This window comes from Gymnoscopelus microlampas, assembly GCF_963454915.1.
Source record: "Gymnoscopelus microlampas genome assembly, chromosome: 23".
NCBI lineage: Eukaryota > Metazoa > Chordata > Actinopteri > Myctophiformes > Myctophidae > Gymnoscopelus > Gymnoscopelus microlampas.
The window spans coordinates 19,611,973-19,631,826 of NC_139960.1; the positions used below are offsets into that span (position 1 = coordinate 19,611,973).

The 19,854-nt window shown below is 40.2% G+C and overlaps 1 protein-coding gene across 2 annotated transcripts in view; it reads right to left on the reverse strand.

Moving 5' to 3' along the window:
• rerg (RAS-like, estrogen-regulated, growth inhibitor) overlaps positions 1 to 19,854 on the reverse strand; it is a 38,159-nt gene that overhangs the window by 12,773 nt on the left and 5,532 nt on the right. For both annotated transcript variants that reach the window (XM_084049452.1, XM_084049451.1), the window contains exon 2: positions 18,383 to 18,566. In XM_084049452.1, the coding sequence (XP_083905578.1) occupies positions 18,383 to 18,443 (61 nt within the window). In that variant the 5' untranslated portion in view covers positions 18,444 to 18,566. The remainder of the gene's footprint in view (positions 1 to 18,382; positions 18,567 to 19,854) is intronic.

Consider the following 19,854-nt stretch of genomic DNA (forward strand, 5'->3'; position numbering starts at 1 on the left):
TACAATGCAGCAAGTAAGAAGTCATGTTACCAAGACGTACAGTAAATCTCTTCACAACGACTTCTAAATGATTACAGGCTGTTAGTGCAGATGCATGATTAGGGACCCCAGGAAAATGGTCCAACACGCATCTCATTTGAATAGCAGGCACGACATCTCTGAATGCCTGCTAGACAAAACATCTGGTCAACAAGCTCATAAAGTTACCCTTCACACAGCACTCTTTCCCAAACAGTGGGTCGGGACTGGGGACCCATGTTTGGGTCACGGAACAATTTGTATGGGTCGCGGGAGTAAATATCCACTTTCCTGAGAACCAGTACCTGGTTCTCACCTTAGCACCTCCTCCACCACCTTAGCACCACCCACCTGTCCTAGTCCCTCCTCCTCCTCATGCCCACACCTGTTGTGTTATGATAATGAGGGGGAGGGTATATTTTGTCACTAAAGGGCTGTTTTTCTATTGGCACGTTTGACCCTCAAGGTTTCAGCCTCCAGGTAGGAACTCAAAATAGTCAGAGAAGACATAAAACACTATAAAAACACCACCAGGGGGCTTAATGAAGTTCTATCAACCTCATAGATACATGAAAAACAGAAAAAGTGCAAAACCATGGCACCACCTCTTTAAAACAATATCTACACATTAAGTTTTTTTTTTGTTTTAAGTTTAAACAAAATAAAATCACAACTTTTCATCAATTAAAAACAATTCATGCAATTATTTCATGAATAAAATCCAAAAATCTAATAATTTCTATAGATAAAAAAACTAACATTTAAGAAAATAGCAGATCTGCAAGCTCATAACGCGGCACGAAGTGACACGTGAGCTTGTAGATCTGCTCTTTTCACTACTTTGGGTCCCGGGCATTTCTTCCTCAGCTTAGTAGGAATGTGCGTGCAAAATTTCACGGAAATCGCACGCTGTGTTCATGATTTGAGGCATTTTGTTCAAAACAAAGCACTCCTGCGAACTTTGCCAAGCCAATCTTAGCCAATCATGATGGAATATGAAAAATCTGAAAAAACAGTTTAGTTTAATGACTATAGAGATACTCTGTACCGATTTGTGTGATGTTTGGACAAAATCTGTAGGAGTACTGTCAAAAAATTAGTTTTGCAAAAAATCAGCCTCCTGGTGGCACTATGACAGGCCCATGTGAAACATTTGGGGCAGAGGTTCTGCTCTGGCATCCAGGGAGTGTGTGTGCACAGTTTTGTTGCAATCAAGCCAATGGTGCCAGAGATTAGCTGTCCACAGATGGAACCACACACACACACACACACACACACACACACACACACACACACACACACACACAGGGTGCAAAACATAGTCTCTGCCATGCCTTTCGGCCTGGCGTCGACAATAAAAGAAAAATGGAATTGAAAATACACAGCCCCCTCACGCATTAAAAGGACAATATTAGTCACCACACCAGATTCAGGGACGTATGTATTCAATCCGTCTAACATGGTTAAAATTGAGTTTGAAGTTACAATGGGTGTATATAGGAGGGGGGAATGTCTGATAAAATGAATATCAAATCAAACAGATGCCTTTCCCTTGGATTGCTGTATTTTTGCTCTAATGACACAATAGAAGCAAATAGGCTATCTGCTCTTCCTGCTGATTATGTTTCTTGTTAATAGGCCACGCACTCCCTCTGTGCCTACTTCACTACATTATAATGATTTATTATCAGTGCCCCGTAATTAAAAACCCATTACCACAGTGTAATTCAATTTCGATACCCAGGAGTAGAATTGCTACCCTCCAAACCCACTGGAACTGGAAAAGGTGCAGGTCTGGGTTTTCACAACAGCATTCAACACATCCTCCACAGCACTCAGCTTCCACCTAACGCTCATTAAGGTGGAGGATGACAGGTAGAGACAAGCCCTTGCCCGCTAGTCTCACTTGCAAGGTCATTTATCAGTCGTCCACGTCTTGACTCCCATGGTCCTCCATTATCCACCCAAAAAGGCAAAGCTAATGGGACGTAGCGTAGCCTGTGAAAGCTGTCAACAGATCGCCACACAAGGTCCCATAATGTCGACACAAAAGCCACAAAGACGAGCTCATTTCTCAAAACCCGGACCTCCCCTAAACTCCATTACTAACCCAGAGTGAGCTAAGTTCATCTTGAGAATGGAAAATAGGTAAAAAAAATATTCTTTAGTCAAAAAGCGAACAAGTAGCCGTGTCCAAGGGCAAGCAAGAGCTTGTTGCTCCTCAGTGTGTTTGTTGTGTATTTTGCTAACACTAGACCTAGGCCTGTTTATGTTTTCAGCCCCGCATAATGTTCTCTCTACAGGATCTGTCATGTGCCTGAGTGACTTCCAACGGGCCCAAGAGGTTCACTTGAGGTATCCGTTTCCTCACGTCCAGAGAGAGACAGTGCCACTGCGTTATAAAACGGGACGGGAAAGAAAGTCATCTTGGCCAGGCCTGTTTTCTGCCCAGAATCAGCCACTACAAGGAAAAGGAAAAGCTATTATGTCAAAGAGGATGTCTCTTACAGTACCACATTTAACCCATTAAGACCTGAAGCCGATTCTACAAAATAGTCGCCCCGAATAATAATATTAGGGTTAGGTTAGGGTTATCTTAATCACGAAAACAAAGCCCCAGTTCTAACTATACCATGAGATAATCAAAAAGTCATGTTTTAAAATAGTAAAGTGAACAGTTTTCTGAAAACCGTATGTTTCTATGTCAGTGGTCCTCAAATATTTTTATGTCAAGGACCCCACAATGATATGTATTTGGCTGCGGACCCCCATCTCAAAATATTTTGTTCTGTGCATCCCCGGAAGCAAAGATTTGAGTTGAAAATGTTTGCTTTAAACAACATATATTCAAAGATTTGCACCAATTCTTCACGAGCGTGGCACTCGGTGCCGCGCTATGAGCTTGTATATCTGCTATTTTTGAATAGCCAAAGAAATCTAAAATGACACAGAAAATGTTGACAATGTTCATACAAAAGTCAAGTCATATCTTTGATTTAAGGGTTTTGATAGCTGAGTGCTAGATCCTCATTTCGTTCAAAAGATCATTCAGAGAAATTAAATATTTAGGTTTTAGGATGGTTCCTAAAAATAAATTGTTGCTGCTGGCCAGAAACCTTGTATCTCCATATTTCATCTTTTTATGTTTTCTTTCATAAATCAATGCCCTATTTTATACTTAATTGTGTGACAGTGTTGCGCAAAAATAGTGAAAATAGCAGATTGACAAGCTCACAACGCGTCGCATTGTGACGTGTTGTGAGCTTGTAGATTAGTTATTTTAATTAATACATTTTATTTTGAAAGTGGTTAAACATGTTTAATAAGAGCATTAATAAGAGCTTGTGACTAAATAATAATGACCTTTTTGTCTCCATTTCCTGAAAAGTAACAGTTTTTCTACCCACACAGCGACAAAATGACTGTGCACTTCTTCAGGCAAAGCCTTCTGTCATTGGTTGAAGAATGCCTGTAACATCATGCCTTTCAAGTCCTTGCTTTGTTTACTTTGCCCCGGCATCTTGGCAAGACGCACATTTTCTAATGTGCTTTAAGTGTGTTCAAGCAGGCGATCTGTGTCGTGCAACTTTCAATTAGTCTTTTGAGTGTCCTCAAAGCAGAACAGCAGCACATATTTTGTCATCTTTTCTATCTCCCTTTTAGCCTAAATGGCCACTCAACATACAGTACATAACAGTATAGGCATTAACCACTTAAGCCCCATAGACATGTCTTACAACAAATTGCAAAAATAGCCATCTATTCTACAAGCATTGTGATGCGTTGTGAGCTTGTAGCTCTGTTATTTTCACTATAAAAAATAATTGGGATGCCAGGGGTAATGTGGTTAAACAAGACACATGTGTGACGTGTTGATATGATGACCATCAAAATCAGCACAATCCAATGGGAGGCAATGGCCATAATCTCCTTTTGCTCAAGGTGAACTAATTATTAAAAAGGCTTTATGTTGGACTAATAACAAACAAAGCAAGTGCAATTAGTGGCACCCAGGGTCTTGTTCTGTGGTGGTGCTATGTTGCTCATTGAACAGACACTATTGATCCCTGTGTAGACCACAGACGGACACCCATGGCTACTTTGGTTCTCATCTGCCTTCCTGGGCAACAAAATCACCACTTTAACTGGCTGGGAAATAGACTTGTCTCCGGGCTGTACTGACGCAGTGAAGTCTTTGGGTCATTGTTTTGTTGTCATATCATATCATATCACACAATTTGGCTTTGCTAAATGAATTGGTTGGATTTAAAGATGAACCCTCGTTAACTTCAGCCGAATGAATGGTCCCTCTGCAGGAAACGAGTTCAGTAGTGGAATTTTTATATATCTGATTTAGACTATTTATGTAACTTAATTTTGGTTATTGGTGTCATAGGAGCTGTTGAATAGTTGCACGTCTGGTGGCGGGGTATGTTCACATGGTTTCCAGGCTCCTACAGTAGGTGAATCATTAGCTGGATATGCAGTTTATGGTTTTATGACATTTCTGCCGGTGCAGATGCACAGGATCACCGCTGTGTTGCCAAGTAACCGTGTTGACAGACGAGAACAATCTGTGCTTAGAATTTGGATGGAAACATTGTTCCCTAAATAAAGAAAAATTATGAAAATTTGAAAGCTGTCAAATTGATCATTTCTCTCCGGATATGCTGTAAAAGGCCTTGTGGATCATGCCGCTTCATGCAGTGGTTATTTATATGTGATTTAGGAGCAAGCTAATCTGCTCTGTATGTGGATAAAACTGGATTTGAAGAAATGGTATACTAATCCAGTTTACAAAATAAACTCAAAGTCTCAAATAGGGGAGTAATGTATTAAAATATGGATTTGGAGACCTTTCTATTTAACATCTTCATTCTTCATAACAACTTGATAACCAGAATAATTGTTTGTGTGCTTCAGTGGTGATACTGTAGAAGCAACCCTTATAATAACAACAATAATACATGCAATTTGTACAGCACTTTTCTAGATGCTGACAGTCGCTGTACAAAACAAGGCTATAAAGAAAGCAAGTCTTGGATGAGCTGTAAACAAATTAGCTGCAAAAATACTCTTACTACATCCTGTGAACAGGAGGTCAAGTCTCTGTGACCCAGTCTCAGCGTCTGGCTGGAGGTTTCCCAGAGTTCCTTTCACCACCAGACACTCTCCGGGGCATGTCTGTATTTCCCCCACAAAGCCCCTCGGGGATTGTTTGATGGACACTTGACCATACTTCTAAATACAAGTAGCTAAGTGTGCAATAGGGACTGTGGGGAGTCTCCACAGGGCCCGAGGCAATATCCAATGTCCTCCTTGTGCCAAAATATTATTTTTCTAAATGGGACAGAGTCAGTCATTCCCATCCTCTCAGCCCCTTCCTACTAGATCAGGTTACATCATGTTGCAGCATTGCCCAATTAGCTAGTTATATAGCCTAGCTATGAGAGCAATATTTTTGCATGACTCTGCACTTTTCTTCTGCATGTCTGTCTGCCCATTACCAGCTCAAGAACTCTGCTGAGTAAATGTGCAAATAAATGTATTTTCAGAGAAATAATGAGTGACATTGTTATTCTGAGAACGTCAGGTCATTTAACCCCTTTCTATCACAAAATGCATCAGCGATATAATTCATATAGTTGATGCCTAGATCGTTCAATCATACTGGCTGATGCTATCATTTGTGGTGAAAAATAAACCTCGTTCTGAATACAAATTGTGTATCTTTATCACTGTGTAATATTCACATTCATGTGGATATATTCATGACACAAACTCCAGTTCGAAAACAATATGCTTTGGGGCGACTTAATCACGAAAACAAAGCCCCAGTTCTAACTATACCATGAGATAATTAAAAAGTAATGTTTTAAAATAGTAAAGTGAAAAGAAAATATTTAGTGCTGAACGGTTGGCATGAATGTTACATATTTCTTTTCTTCTATTACACACCAGTACCATCAGTAGCTTTGCATTGTTTAAAATAGAACTGATAAATTACAGCCATTGCTTTAAACCATGGCATAATGTCACAACACTGTAGATAAGCGTAATGCTTTATTTCATTTAACAATGCCATGAATCACAGTGTGTCCCATGACAGCACACTGGTGGTGAAAGTTAATGCCTCATTCTAAATACCAGTGACTGTGAGAGATGCCTTCAGTCAAGTCCTGGCACAGGCTATCATTTTAAATTTCTGTTTGTTTTAGCGTGCAGTAAATACTATTCCGCTTGACAAAATGGCAGTTTGGCTGCTTGATTGGTTTCCCTGCCCCAGGGCACAGCCTCCAACATCAATCAGACTACAATTAAACCAACATCAAGCAATGCAGCCAGTCTCTCCTTTTCTTGACTCTAAAGATATCGAAACAATGACTCTCCAAGCAGTGGTGGAAAAAGTACTCAATACTGCAATTTAGAAGTACTCAAAATTGACTTGAGTAAAAGATCACAAGTATTGGTATCAAAATGTACTAAAGTACCAAAAGAAAAAGTACGAAAATATTTGAAAATAGAAGATCTACAAGCTCACACGCTTGTAGATCTGCTATTTTCAAATAGCCTCGGTATAAAATAGGGCTAAAGAGGTTAATGTATGTTTTATAATTTATATCGTCAACACATCGACACAGTGTGATTGTCTGACCTCAACTTCACACTGCAGGCAGTGAGAGACAGAGACGTTCCAGTGTGACTGACAGCTTCACAACAACACGGAAATATACTCCAGTAAAGTAAAAGTAACTCAAAATTGTACTTAAGTACAGTACTTGAGTAAATGTACTTTGTTACACCACTGAATCCAAGTCAGTAACGCTAAAAGCGTTTTGCCACAACCACAAATAGCTTCATCGGAATATTTTATACTGGTGCTAAATGCTAATAAAGACATTCTTGGAATCTTTTATACTGGTGCTAATGCCTACTGGTTTCATCTGAAGAATGACAGAAGAAACTGAATGGCACTCTGATGAAATTGGAAACTTTACAGATGAATTGGGTGATATCTATTAACAACGTTACATCAAAGTAAACCCATAAATCCTGTGATCATAAACTCACAGAGTCGATCTTGCCTCCTTGCCAGTAGTCACTGCGGTGACTATACCGCAGTGGTCTATATATACTAATGGTTGACATCTATCAAGCGGCACGCCTCTGGCGTCATCTTCCCCGTCTCACAAGCGCGTGTTTGGAGAAGAGCTCAATTTAACCCATTCAATCTGGGAACGCATAGCTGAGTCATTTTAGATTTTTTTTAGCTATAACCATTATTTTATACTTTGGGCTATTTTTGAAAAATCTTTAACATTTGTGTTGAATACATAGCTTCTTTTTTTTAAACACCATTTTTAACTCAAATCATTGCTTCTGGGGGGTCCCTGGAACAACATATTTTGATGGGGGTCGGCGGCCAAAAACATAATGATTTTAGGGGTCCTTGACAAGAAAAAGTTTGAGCACCACTGATATATAGCAATAATAGTTTTTCAGAAAAATGAAAACATTTGTTGAGACATTTGACAGTTACAAATATATATTAAAAGTTTTGCACTTGGTGCCATGCTACGAGCTTGTAGATCTGCTATTTTTGAATAGCCAAAGAAATCTAAAATGACACATGCGTTCCTGAATTGAAAGGGTTAATGGTAGGATACTCCATGTGACCAGATAAAGCAAGTCGAGAAGGTTTTGAACCCCACCAAATCTTAGGTTAGGGTAAAACTTGGGGGCGGCAGTGGCTCAGGAGGTAACAGTGTCCATCTTGGAATCGGATGGTTCCCGATTCGAATGTTCTTGAGCAGTGGTTCTCAAACTTTTTCATGTCAAAGACCCCCAAAATTATATATATTTGGCTACGGACCCCCATCTGAAACATTTTTCAAAAAAAAAGAAAGAAGTGAAGTGACGCGCTGTGAGCTTGTAGATCTGCTATTTTTTGAATAGCCAACGTATAAATTGATAACGTGGTTAAAATGATTGTGATGTTACATTAACTACTTTTTCTGGGGACCCTCAAGGACCCCTGGGGGTCCCCGGACCCCACTTTGAGAACCAACGTTTTTGAGGAAGACACATAACGTCTATGAGCAGGTTGGTGCCTTGCATGGTTACCTCTGCCGTCGGTGTGTGAATGTATGTTTGAATGGGTGACTATAATGCTAAATGTAAAGCACTATTGGAGAAAGGCGCTATAAATGCATCTCCTTGCAGATTGAGTTCAGTATGACAACAATAATACTGTACACTCCACCTTGCCCACAAACCATTAACCCATTAAGGACTGAGGTTCCGATTCAACAAAATGTCATTTAAATCCTAACAGTTTGCTGAAAAACGTGTTACTATGTCAATGGTTCTCAAACTTTTTCATGTCAAGGACCTCCAAAATGATATGTATTTGGCTGCGGACCCCCCCCCCCCCCCCCCCCCCCCCCCCATCTGAAAATATTTTGTTCCAGGGACCCCCAGAAGCAAAGTTTTTTTCCTTTAAAAATATGTATATTCAAAGACTTGCACAAATTGCACAGCTCTACAAGCTCATAGCGCGGCACTCGGTAGCTATATCTGCTGTTTTTAAATAGCCAAAGTATGAAATAATGGTTTAGGTGGTTACACAGATGCGTTCCCAATTTGAATGGGTTAATATGGATATCTTTTTGTTTGACGGAAGCAGGTCACTGTATATCGAGTTTACTTTGACTGACGGAGAGTTCCCAGAAGCAGGTACGACAAAGCGTGGCTACACTTTGAACGTGTCACGTGAACCCAGACGCAACGAGGGGGCTGGGCATGGGAGGGGCTCTCTCGCCTCAGGGGCCTGCGGCGCTGCAAAGTGGGACAGCAGGGAGGCTATGATTTCACACATCTCTAAAAAGGTGCAAAAGACTGAGGCTGGGGGTTGTGTGTGGAGCAGGGCCCTGGGAAGGGCATTACGTTTCTGATATGGCATCCATTCTCCCTTATAATTTAGTCACCTTAACAATGGCCCTCCACGCGGCCCCATGTGTAGTAACCCCGCTAGGCTGAAACGCTGTAGGTGGAAGTAGCAGGTCACTGGGTCACTCTCTAATCTTGAGTGTTAATGTTAACCACTTTCAACCTGGTGGTGTCCCCATTTTATTTCATAAATAGGGAAAATAGCAGATCTACAATCTCACGTGTCGCATCAGCCACTGTCGCTGTACAACACCATCATACACCCATAAAACTGAGCATTTATGGCGTATAGCGTTAGCAACACATGCGTTGAACGGTAAAAAATACAACTTGAGCCAGAGGAATTATGCCTGTGTTCATGCCAATTTGACCATCCATGGGCATGACAATAACGTCAATAACACTTTCTTTATTAATTAAGACCTGGAACGCATCTGTGTAACTTTAGATATCTTTGGCTATTCAAAAATAGCAGATATACAAGCTCATAGCGCGGCACCGAGTGCCGCGCTATGAGCTTGTAGATCTGCTATTTTTGAAAAATCTTGAAACTTTTTTTTTTTTTTTTTCAAAAAACTGTTAGGATTTAGAAAACATTTTAAAGAATCGCCTCAGGTATTAATGGGTTAAAAATAAGCTACGTCTCGAGAGAAAACGGGGAAATGCTTAATGGATGCATTAAGACATTTTTATCCCCAGACTACGCTGGCAATGGAAGAGCTGTCGGGAGATTACTAACGATGACTCACTTTGCCGACCGAGGATCACGGCGGTATTAAAAACCCACAGAGCGTGGGTGAGGGATGGACAATGCCTTGGGGGACTGAGGCGCTTGTGGATCTAAAAATAATGCAATAGGAGGAGTAAGAAATGCACGAGTGGAGCCCAACCTGCCTGTGACATATTTTTTGTGTGTGGGCAGCGCAATGGCTGGATGAATTGCCAGGTCAATAGAAGCATTGGGAGGGAGGATTCTAAATGAGGCGGATGGCCTTTAGAAAACCTCTAATAGATAAGGTGAGTGGACAATAGGATGCTCTGAGGTGGAGATAAAATGCGTTCAGCAAGTGGGTGGAAAAAAGAAAGGGGTGGGGGGCTGTATATGCTGATGGAATCCAGGTACTCTGAAAATTCAATAAAACCTGAGTGTTTATGGTGTGTAGCAAGTACCAACTACCAAGGTGTTGATTATGATCATTAGATGCAGCGTTGCTGTTTGATACAAACACACAATTCAAGCTTTTATCACCTGAGAAATTGATTTCCCTTGTAATGGCTATATTTTCTCTGCACTGCAATTCAGAGGCTGTTCATTCAGCTGTTGAATGGCTGGTCAAAGTAAACCATTCCCCTGTCACCTATAGCACACTCTCAGTCTCCTCGAACATTATTCATTTCCTGTCGGCGCTCCTTTTGTTTTGTACTCTTTTGACTAAATAAATGTCCATCTCCTCCTATACACCCCCGCCCTCTGTTGCACAACTCTAGTCAGTAATCATGCAGATGAGAGAAAAAGCCATTACGGAGAGCCCAGCTCTGACGGAACAAAGGAGGTGAACGTGGCAATTCTGCCTGCCAGCGAAAATATGTGTCATTTCTAGGGATGTAACCGTGTTTTAAGGTATAGTGTTACATCCCTAGTCATTTCATAACCTGTATCAGTTACCTCAAACACAATTGGGATATAAAATGATATAGCAGGTGGAGACAGTTTGGATCTGATTCAAACTGGCACAACGTCATTTACATTACAGAACAAGCAAGAGGAAAAGCAGTGTTAGACTTTTTAGACTATAGAGCAATCTCTGAGCCTTCAGACTCATAGCGCCTGTATGAATCACATCAGTAAGAATCACTTGTGCAGGCCATAAATTAATTTTCATAATGCACAACCATATCAAACGCAAAGTTGATTTATTCTATTACCGGTTCAATCTCCTCTCATTATGCACGGTTAATGAATAGTGTTTTTAGCTCTATTGAGCTTTTTAAGGGGGTGGACCACGTCATAACATTTCTAATTGAATATTAGACAGGCTCTGCATGCCCAATGAAGTATCCATCTGTCTGGCTTCTGAACACTTTGCAAAACTGCAGCTTTCAGTCATGCGAAAGCACCATGCTACATGACTCCTCCAACACAGACGGTGCAAATAAAACAGAGACTTTACACACACCCTTGGTTACGCCTTTTGTCCACATAAACCCTCATTGTTCCATAATTGTTCCAGTTTCCCAATAAAAAAAAACACCTTGTGAACCTTTCTAGTTATCTTATCAAAGGAACGCAGTGTGCAATCTGCAACACGCTGATTAGTGCATAATGCTCTAGATGAGTCATAGCTTATGCCCACACATCCAGTGCGGCCTACAGAAAGCATGCCAACACACATCCTGGGGGCTTTCTCGCTCGGCTGCACTGTCAAAGGCCAAAGATGTGCCTCGCAACTCAAACAGCTGCAGCGATATCAATTAATGCCTCACCATCCCATTAATTGTTCCGTCTGGTTTAGATCTAGGAGGAGCTGAATGGATTTTTGTATGCAAAATACTCGTCAGTATAGTACGTCAGCATAGGCGATTTTTGCCTATCACCAGGGGGGGGCAAAGGAAATATATATATTTTTTATACATGCAACATATATGTTTCTCATATGTGACATATTCAGAATTGTCCGCCTGCATAATACAGTATGTCTCTACATATATTTACATATATATCCATATATGTGTACATAATATAAGCTATATATGCATATACATTTCCTATATATATATATATATATATATATATATATATATTTTTTTTTTTTTTTTTAAACCCCCAGGGGCAAGTGCCCCCCATGCCCCCCATAAAAATCGCCTACATATACTCTCCAGGAGTTCAAATCCCTCTCGTATAGTTAACGTATCCCTAAGCATTACTTTTGGGAGTGTGCACCATAAACTACATCTTTAGAAGTGTGCCTTCTACTTCCATCTTTTTGGACCCTGTTTTAAGTATGTACCACCAAGTATCCCCTGATGGTTGAAGCAGACTGCTTTCACGCTAATGAGATGTTATTCCATCTTTTAGGAACTTTCTTAAGTACTTTCTTAAGTAGTGCTGTAAGTATCTATGTCTCATTTCATTCGAATGAGATGTTCTATAATTTTGGCTTAACCTGCATTTCATATCTATTCAACTGAAACATAAAAGTCCACCAATGATCGTACCGCACTAGCTCTTGTGGAAAAGGTTGCTTTGTGCTTCGGGTGAAGGCAGTGGTGCGTCACATTAAGATAACTGGATCTCGTAGGGCATCCTGGTGGATGCATATTTATATTTGGGTCTCATATGTGTCCTAAGAGCACCTGAAAGATGATAAGTGTGGGGTTTTGATTCGTCTTGACCAGCTCTGAATGACTGTTTACATGGCTCTTGAGTATTAAGCTGATTCATGGTCTTGTGCAGGCGTTTGGAAACCATAAACAGCTGTATTTCTGCTGGGGGAGGACTGGGCATGTACACGCCCTCATTATTATCTTTTTGTCTTGCTGTCGGAGAAGGGGAGGTAAAGGATGTGTGAGGAAGCTATCAGTGTTGAGATTTTGACAGCATATTTTGATTTAGTTTTAGTCATAGTCTTTTGAATAAAATTCCATTTAGTTTCAGTCGTATTTTAGTCATCTGAAATGTTTTACTGTTAGTCTAGTTTTAGTCGACTAAATATCATCAGATTTTAGTCGATTACATCTACAGTTGATTTAGTCAACTAAAATGTATTTAGGCGGCGCCTTGATGGCATCGTAATGGCTGATTTTACACTTGGTTGCATGCTGAAAATAGCCGATCTACAAGCTCACAACGTGTCGCAGCGTGACGCGTTGTGAGCTTATAGATCTGCTATTTTCAGAGCGCAACACCCAAGCGTCTCTTAGTTCTACTGGATCTCTAGTCCCTCACTAACATTTTAGTCTAGTTTTTATTTGTTGACGAAATTGTCAACATATTTAGTCTCCGTTTTAGTCATCATAGATTCGCTTTTTTTGTTTTTATTACGTTTTAGTCAGTGAAAAAAAGGTCGACGAACATTTTTCGTCATAGTTTTAGTCGACGAAATCAACACTGGAAGCTATCATAGGAAATCATACGGAAAGCATTTCATCAACCACCAAAATCCAAAAAACAAACATGGTTTGTGTCTGTGATGTATGTATCTGTTGGTTGTGCGTTTGTACATGCGTGTAAGTGTGCATAAGAGAAGGGAAGGAAAAAAGAACTGGAGATACTTGCACAGTTATTTTGCCTTTTCCAGTATCTCTCTGGTGAGCCAATAAGCTGAAAGCCTGAACGATACTGGAAAAGGCAACACTGAAGTCAATAGACTGAGACTCTGTACAATACAATACTGTTCTTTATTACCCTGGATGGCTCGGTGTGAGAGGAGGTCAAACAATCAAAACCAGCCGCGCAAACCCTACCGTGGTCTCATCCTCCGGCCAAGTCACCCCGTGAGTCCTCTGCCTCTCCAAGACAATTACCCTGATTATGACAGTAAATGTTTCCCCTGTGCTTGGTCTCTTAACGGCCCTGCAAAACACAAAACAGCCTCCGGTTGTGCATGCTCGGTGCTATTGCACTGCTACGCTCCTGTTCTCCAACAAAAACACAACCCCATTAATATCATATCCCCCGCTAGACACAGAAACACATGCCCAGATCAAGACGGAAACATTCCATCTGGAACGTGAATGTGATGCTGATGGTTTGCAAATAATGATGGAAACATATGAATACGTTTAGTGAAGAGTCTCAACTTGGGAAAAGAGGAATATTCCTTATGTGATTGTGTATTTATGCATATTGCAGAGGATATGACAACATCATATAGCAAATTACAGTATGTACAAGATACATATCTACAACACCCGTATGGATAATATCCATACGGGTGTTGTAGATGTGTACACACCATCGTATTTTCATATATGATATCACAATAATATGGTGCATTGTGTTATCCTACGTATATTAAAAGTGGCTAATGGGAGGGCGGGCCGGCGGACCTCTGACGTCATTCTGACTCAGCCATAAACAAACCACGGCCACGTCACTATGACAGCATAACCATAAACAAACCTAGAGTCAGCTCCATATATGGGCACAAAAGGGGGCATGCCCATATATGGGCATATACTGATGACATCAGGAATCTCCATATATGGGCATAAAAGGGACACGGACTGACATGTTGTAATCTATGGTGATGTTGAACTAGAATGTAATGATATTGATATTTACCTGGCTGATACATATGGTGGCATTAATTTGATGGAAAAGTTCACCAATTTGATGTTAACCTGGTAATGTGTGTAATCATTAACCTGGTACATATTCTAATAGTGGAATTAACCTAATCTCCATCCATGGTGTGACTGCATCACACTGACTATCACCTCCTGTCTTTAGCTGCCAGCACCAGTGACCAATTTTCCGATATCTTCCTCTTCACTGCAGCCCTCAGGCTCAGATAAGGGATCAAAGATGTGAATGAAAAGTCTCGACCTCTGTGATGTAATTACGACTTCCTCCTTTCAGCTGCAGAGCTGGCTGTCTAAAGGGAAAACCATCATCGGAGACACATTGCCACTGTTGTACAAGGTCTCATCATCACTGTGTACTCTGGCTTTAACCAGAGTACAAACTGTACTTAGCTCATACCACTACCTAGGGCTAGGCTAGAAGCCTACAGTATGAGATGGTTTGAACACTGCACGCTAGCATTTTCAGTTGTACCCAGTGTTTATTTCGTCGACTAAAACTATGAAGAAAAATGTTCGTTGACAACCTTTTTTCACTGACGAAAACTAAATAAAAACAAAATAAAAACTATGCTACGATGACTAAAACTAAGACTAAATATATTGACAGTTTCGTCAACAAATAAAAACTAGACTAAGCTGTTAGTGAGGGACTAGTGGAGAAGAGATCCAGTAGAACTAGTCAAGTCATTTTATGCTTGGTTGCGCTCTGGTGTTGCACTCTGAAAATAGCAGATCTACAAGCTTGTGAGCTTGTAGATCTGCTATTTTCAGCATGCAACCAAGTGTAGAATCAGCCACTACGACGCCATCAAGGCCTGCCAAAAAAACATGTTAGTCGAAAAACTAGACTAACAGTAAAACATTTCAGATGACTAAAATATGACTAAAACTAAGAGGAATTTGATTCAAAAGACTATGACTAAAACTGGATAAAGATTTGCTGTCAAAATCAACACTAGTTGTACCCTCTGAGAAGACTGTCCAAACTCAGAACCATATGCAGTGCAGATAGTCCAGTGTCCCTTACAGTCTCATGTATATAGTATACTGTATGTGTATATAGTATATATATATAGTTTTTATAACCTTTATTTAACCTGGCAAGACATGATCAAGAACATTTTTTTATTTACAACTGCGGCCGGGCAAAAGGCAAGGCCCCTTGAAGGAAAGGGGACTAAAAGAAATCAGCTCTGTGTGTGTGTGTGTGTGTGTGTGTGTGTGTGTGTGTGTGTGTGTGTGTGTGTGTGTGTGTGTGTGTGTGTGTGTGTGTGTGTGTGTGTGTGTGTGTGTGTGTGTGTGTGTGTGTGTGTGTGTGTGTGTGTGTGTGTGTGTGTGTGTGTGTGTGTGTGGAAACCTTGCATGTCCAAAACCTTTCCTTTGTTATTATTATTTAATAAACATAAATAAATTGTGAATATACAAGCTCACAACGCATTGCATCGTGACGCATTGTGAGCTTGTAGATCGGCAATTTTCACTACTTTTGTGCGAAGTATGGCCTTAATTTACGAAAAAACATTAAATGTTGAAATAGGATTTAATGTATGAATGTAGATATATGTCTATATATGTCTGAGTCATAGTGACATGACTATATATGGGCCTATCAAGTTGGTCTGAGTTGGTGTGAGCCTCAGATCGTCTGATAGTTTGTTCCAACTATGTGTGGCATAATATATAATAGCCCCACTGAGATTTCTCAAGGGTTCATAATGTGAAAGCAAGTCAGACGTATTTTGGGCCTAAACCACTGAGTGATTAAAGATCAGATCACCAATCTCCGATATTATTGTGAAAGCAAGTCAGACATAGTTTGGGCCTAAACCACTGAGTGATTAAAGATCACCAATCTCCGATATTAAGACATTTTCATTATATGACTCACTGAAAGCCAAAGCAGAGATCAGAGAATTGGTGTAATGTGTTTGGTTTTCTTAGATATGTTTTTCTAGTCCTTGATTGTCCAGAATAAACAGAAAAGCCTCTCACATTGTCAAAAGTGACAAACTAGTTATTGAATGGACATTCATTCTCTAATTATTGCTTAAATCAGTCTCGATTCTTAAGTAAAGTCTACAGCTCTGCCCATTCCCATCATCAAAAGTCCATGCCAGTATGGCAGTGCTCGGTCTGTAGGTTAAACTACTGTAGACTAGAGATACATTAGTGATATCTTTAGTGTTTTTTTTTAATGTATTTTTTTAAAAAAACGTTAAAAAACTGTTATTGGTCTGGGCTTTTACCAAATCAAATCTGAGTTGAGTTTTTTCCAGTGACATCGTCAACATCAGGCTTCTGGGGGCTTTAGCTAGGAATGTTTTTCCACTAGCCCTGAATCTTTCTGACAGAATCTGATAAACAGTTGAGACATTTATTAATTTGATTCCTGACCACCGCCAACCCTTGCTGCTGCTAGCTGTGTGTGGATGTAGTAGAGACTGAGGGGGTGGGGGCGTGGCTGGGTAACATCCTCTTGTATACAAGTTCAGTCCATCTGCAGCTCTGCGTGCATGTTCATCATGTGCTCACCGACTGTACACCATGGCATGGACGCACAGCGAGACACAATGCTGCAATGCTGCTTCTGCTTCATTCTGTCTTGTCGGCTGTGGAGCTCACACAGTAGTTAACAAAACTACACCAAAAGGGGTAAAGTATAAACAAAAGGCCCACAAGCCACCGTGCTGCCCCTAGATTTGAAAACCGCTTGTTTATTATATGAGCAAACCCTACTGTAACTATTAAACTTCAATATTCAAATGAAATGAATTTGCAGCACAAAAATGACCTTTGCGTGGTGTGTGTGTGTGTGTGTGTGTGTGTGTGTGTGTGGACACACACACACACACACACACACACACACACACACACACACACACACACACACACACACACACACACACACACACACACACACACATATGTCACTGGGAAATTTAAGCTAAGAAAATACACTGAGCATAAATGCTGAAGTTCAAAATGGCATCTTGTGAACTTATCTCCCTCTTCAAAGCAGACTTGAAGAGGCGGGTGGGTTATCGTTTCCTGACAAACAGCGCTAGGACGTTGTACACCACTTGCCACTGGTTTTAAAATAGGCTTAGATGGAGTTTTACTGAACAAATTGTGTAAAGGACAAAAATGCAATTCATGATGACCTTTGCTGTCTTCGTGGTTTATCTGTTAAAGGATTCCTCTTGTGATTTTTGGTCTGTTAAAGAGAAACTAAAGCACTTTAAAGAAAGCTAAATGAAAAGCTGCTGTGTTGTGCACTGTGCTGTGCGGTGGTTTGGGACATTTGAATGACATCACCCAGGTGGCTGGCATGCTTTATGAGTAATCTCTCTCTCGTACTGTGGATTATAGTGAATTCCTCTGGTATCTTCTTACAGTCTCAAGTACAGTCCCTGCTTTGACCTCCGCAGGTATTAACCCATTAAGACCGGGAAAGAATCTATATTTTTTAGATTTATTTGGCCATTAAAAAATAGCAGATCTGCTATTTTTTTTGAAAAATCTCAAAAATTTGGATTTTTAACTCAAATCTTTGCTTCTGGGGGATTCGGTGTTCTACAAATGTCTTCTAAATCCTAGTTGTTTTTTTTTTATGTTGCTATAATCAGTGGTTCTCAAACTGTTTCATGTCAAGGACCACCAAACATTATATGAATTTTGGCCGCAGACCCCCATCTCAAAATATTTTGTTCCAGGGACCCCCCAGAAGTTGTAACACAGTTAAAAATGTGCGCTACAGAAAAAAAGATATTCAAAGAGTTGCACACATTTTCACGATAAAAAAAAAAATAGCCAAATAAATCTAAAAATGACAGAGATGCGTCCCCGGACTGAAAGGGTTAAAATAATGGACCTCTTAAAATGTGAAAGAGATTCCACGGTATGTCTTTCAGCACAGCTGATTGCTACGGAGAGCAATCTGTCTTGATTTTGCGGTCACTGAGAAACATATGTTACGTGTTATCTAGTTAAGCTACTGAAGATAACATACTTGGTGCCAGATGAGGCCAGGCTTTATATACGCTCTGCTGTACCCTATGGCAGAAGGCTTACCTAGATGAGGAAAATACACAAGTATTTAAATTCCTACCTGATTTGCCAACCCCCGCTCTGCCAAAAACAGCCAGCTTCACCTCTGCGCTCTTCGCCATGACAGCAGCGGAAGCGAGCGATGCTCTGTGAGCCGGTCACAGTGTTGACAGACAGGTCCTGGGGCTGTTCAGAGATCAACAGCCCATCCTCAGCCAGTCTGTCCACAAAGGAGGAGATGCCGTCTGGGGACACAAACACGCAAAAGACCATCAGGCAAAGAGCTGCTGCTGTGGTACACAGTACAATCCTGTTGGGGTCCATTTGTATCCTCTCAAATGAAGACTTTTTTTGCTGTCTAACATTGCACTGTTTTTTGTTGAAGCTTTAAAGGTAGGGTTAGTGATATTTTTGGGTTAAAACAAAAAAGCTTTTTGTTTAAAGGTTAAAGCACTATATTCTATAATCACTGCTATAGAGTGTTTGTTCAGTAACAGGAGTCTCCATGTCTCTCCAGCTCTTTAATAAACAGAAAATACATTTTCAGGTGGGTTGCAACATTTCAGCCTGTAACTGTCCGTGACACTTGGTCATTTTTTACTTCAATTATTTATTTATTTGAAGTTATTTGTTTTTGTTGTTTATTTGATTTACCTTTATTTTGACACTTCCTGTCACTTTATTTTGTAACATCCTGTTGCTGCCCCTGAGCCCGTATAACTGAGGCCTGCTAGCTTAACAGAGCAGCTCAGTCACACATTGAAAGCCAGAGTGAGAGGTGGAGAGACACATCATGTGTTTGTTTGAGGCGCAGCAAGGTATGAAATGTTTGTTTGTTGTATGCAACATTCACTCGAATGATTAAGTAATGTTAAAAAGTATTCAGTTTGAGTGAAATGGTTTGTTGTCCACAGTTCCTGCTGTCGCATGCTGTGCCTGTTTGTTTGGTGAACCCAATTGAAGTTTAAAGTTCCAAGGTGGCTTGCAACCTAGCACCCCCGGTTAGCGGAGTGAGGTACAGCATTGTTTATTTGTTTGGGTTTGTTTTATGTGTGAGTTAATTAATTGTATTTGTTTAGTATTGTCTTTGGGTTATGGTGCTTTGTTCCTTGTTTGCTCTGGGTTTTGTTTGTTTGCAGTTTAAATGAATTAACTATTGAATCACTGCATTATAATTGAACATTTTATTGTTGAATTGAATAAGTTGAGCTGAATTTAATTGGAAAGTTATTGATTGAAATGCACAGATTTTATTGTTTGATGTGAAACTATGAAATGATGAATTATTGTATTTGTAGTAATATTTATTCTATTCTCCATTTTATAGTTTTCACGGTGTTCGACAATGCTTCTACTGTGCAAGAAGTGATAATAAAAACACCCGTTGAGACCATCCATCTTTGTCATCATTCATAAACCGAGGGCAGCTACACAGCCAATCAGAAGAGTACACATTTATCAGTTTATTTATCAGTTTATATTGTTCCAGTTCCAATCTTGTGTCATCACTTCCAATTTCACTTGTTCAATCTG